The sequence below is a fragment of the Penaeus monodon genome, chromosome 21, assembly GCF_015228065.2.
Source record: "Penaeus monodon isolate SGIC_2016 chromosome 21, NSTDA_Pmon_1, whole genome shotgun sequence".
NCBI lineage: Eukaryota > Metazoa > Arthropoda > Malacostraca > Decapoda > Penaeidae > Penaeus > Penaeus monodon.
Window position 1 is genome coordinate 14,396,154 of NC_051406.1, and position 399 is coordinate 14,396,552.

Genomic DNA, 399 nt, shown 5'->3' on the forward strand with positions numbered 1-399 from the left:
AAGAATGCTGAAGGTTCTCATCCGTCCCCCAGTCCGAACCTGTAGATATAGACGTATGGTTTAGCATATATTAATTCTACTTAAGAGAATTATAACTCTTACTGACAGAACAAAGTTCATTTTTTTATCAGATACAAAGAGTAGTTAAATTTGCTAATATTACTTAATTTCTTAAAGAGTGTACTTTTTATGTACTGTGCAGTATATAGAATATCTCTGTAGTAAATGACACAGAAAAGCACACATAAAGATGACAAAAAAATGACAATAGTGAAAGAGAAGGCCAAACATTCAGGAACATCAATAAGTACATCTTGCCATATCTAAATCATATACAAAATAATTGTCTTTGCCTCTAAAAGCCAAAATTTCTGAGCAAAACCCCTATAGTTCTTATGG

The 399-nt window shown here is 31.6% G+C and overlaps 1 protein-coding gene across 1 annotated transcript in view; it reads right to left on the reverse strand.

Moving 5' to 3' along the window:
* LOC119586257 (SNF-related serine/threonine-protein kinase-like) overlaps positions 1-399 on the reverse strand; it is a gene marked incomplete in the record, with an annotated part of 91,676 nt that overhangs the window by 2,032 nt on the left and 89,245 nt on the right. Inside the window, 1 exon segment of the mRNA XM_037934963.1 lies at positions 1-39. Coding sequence (XP_037790891.1) covers positions 1-39 — 39 coding nt within the window.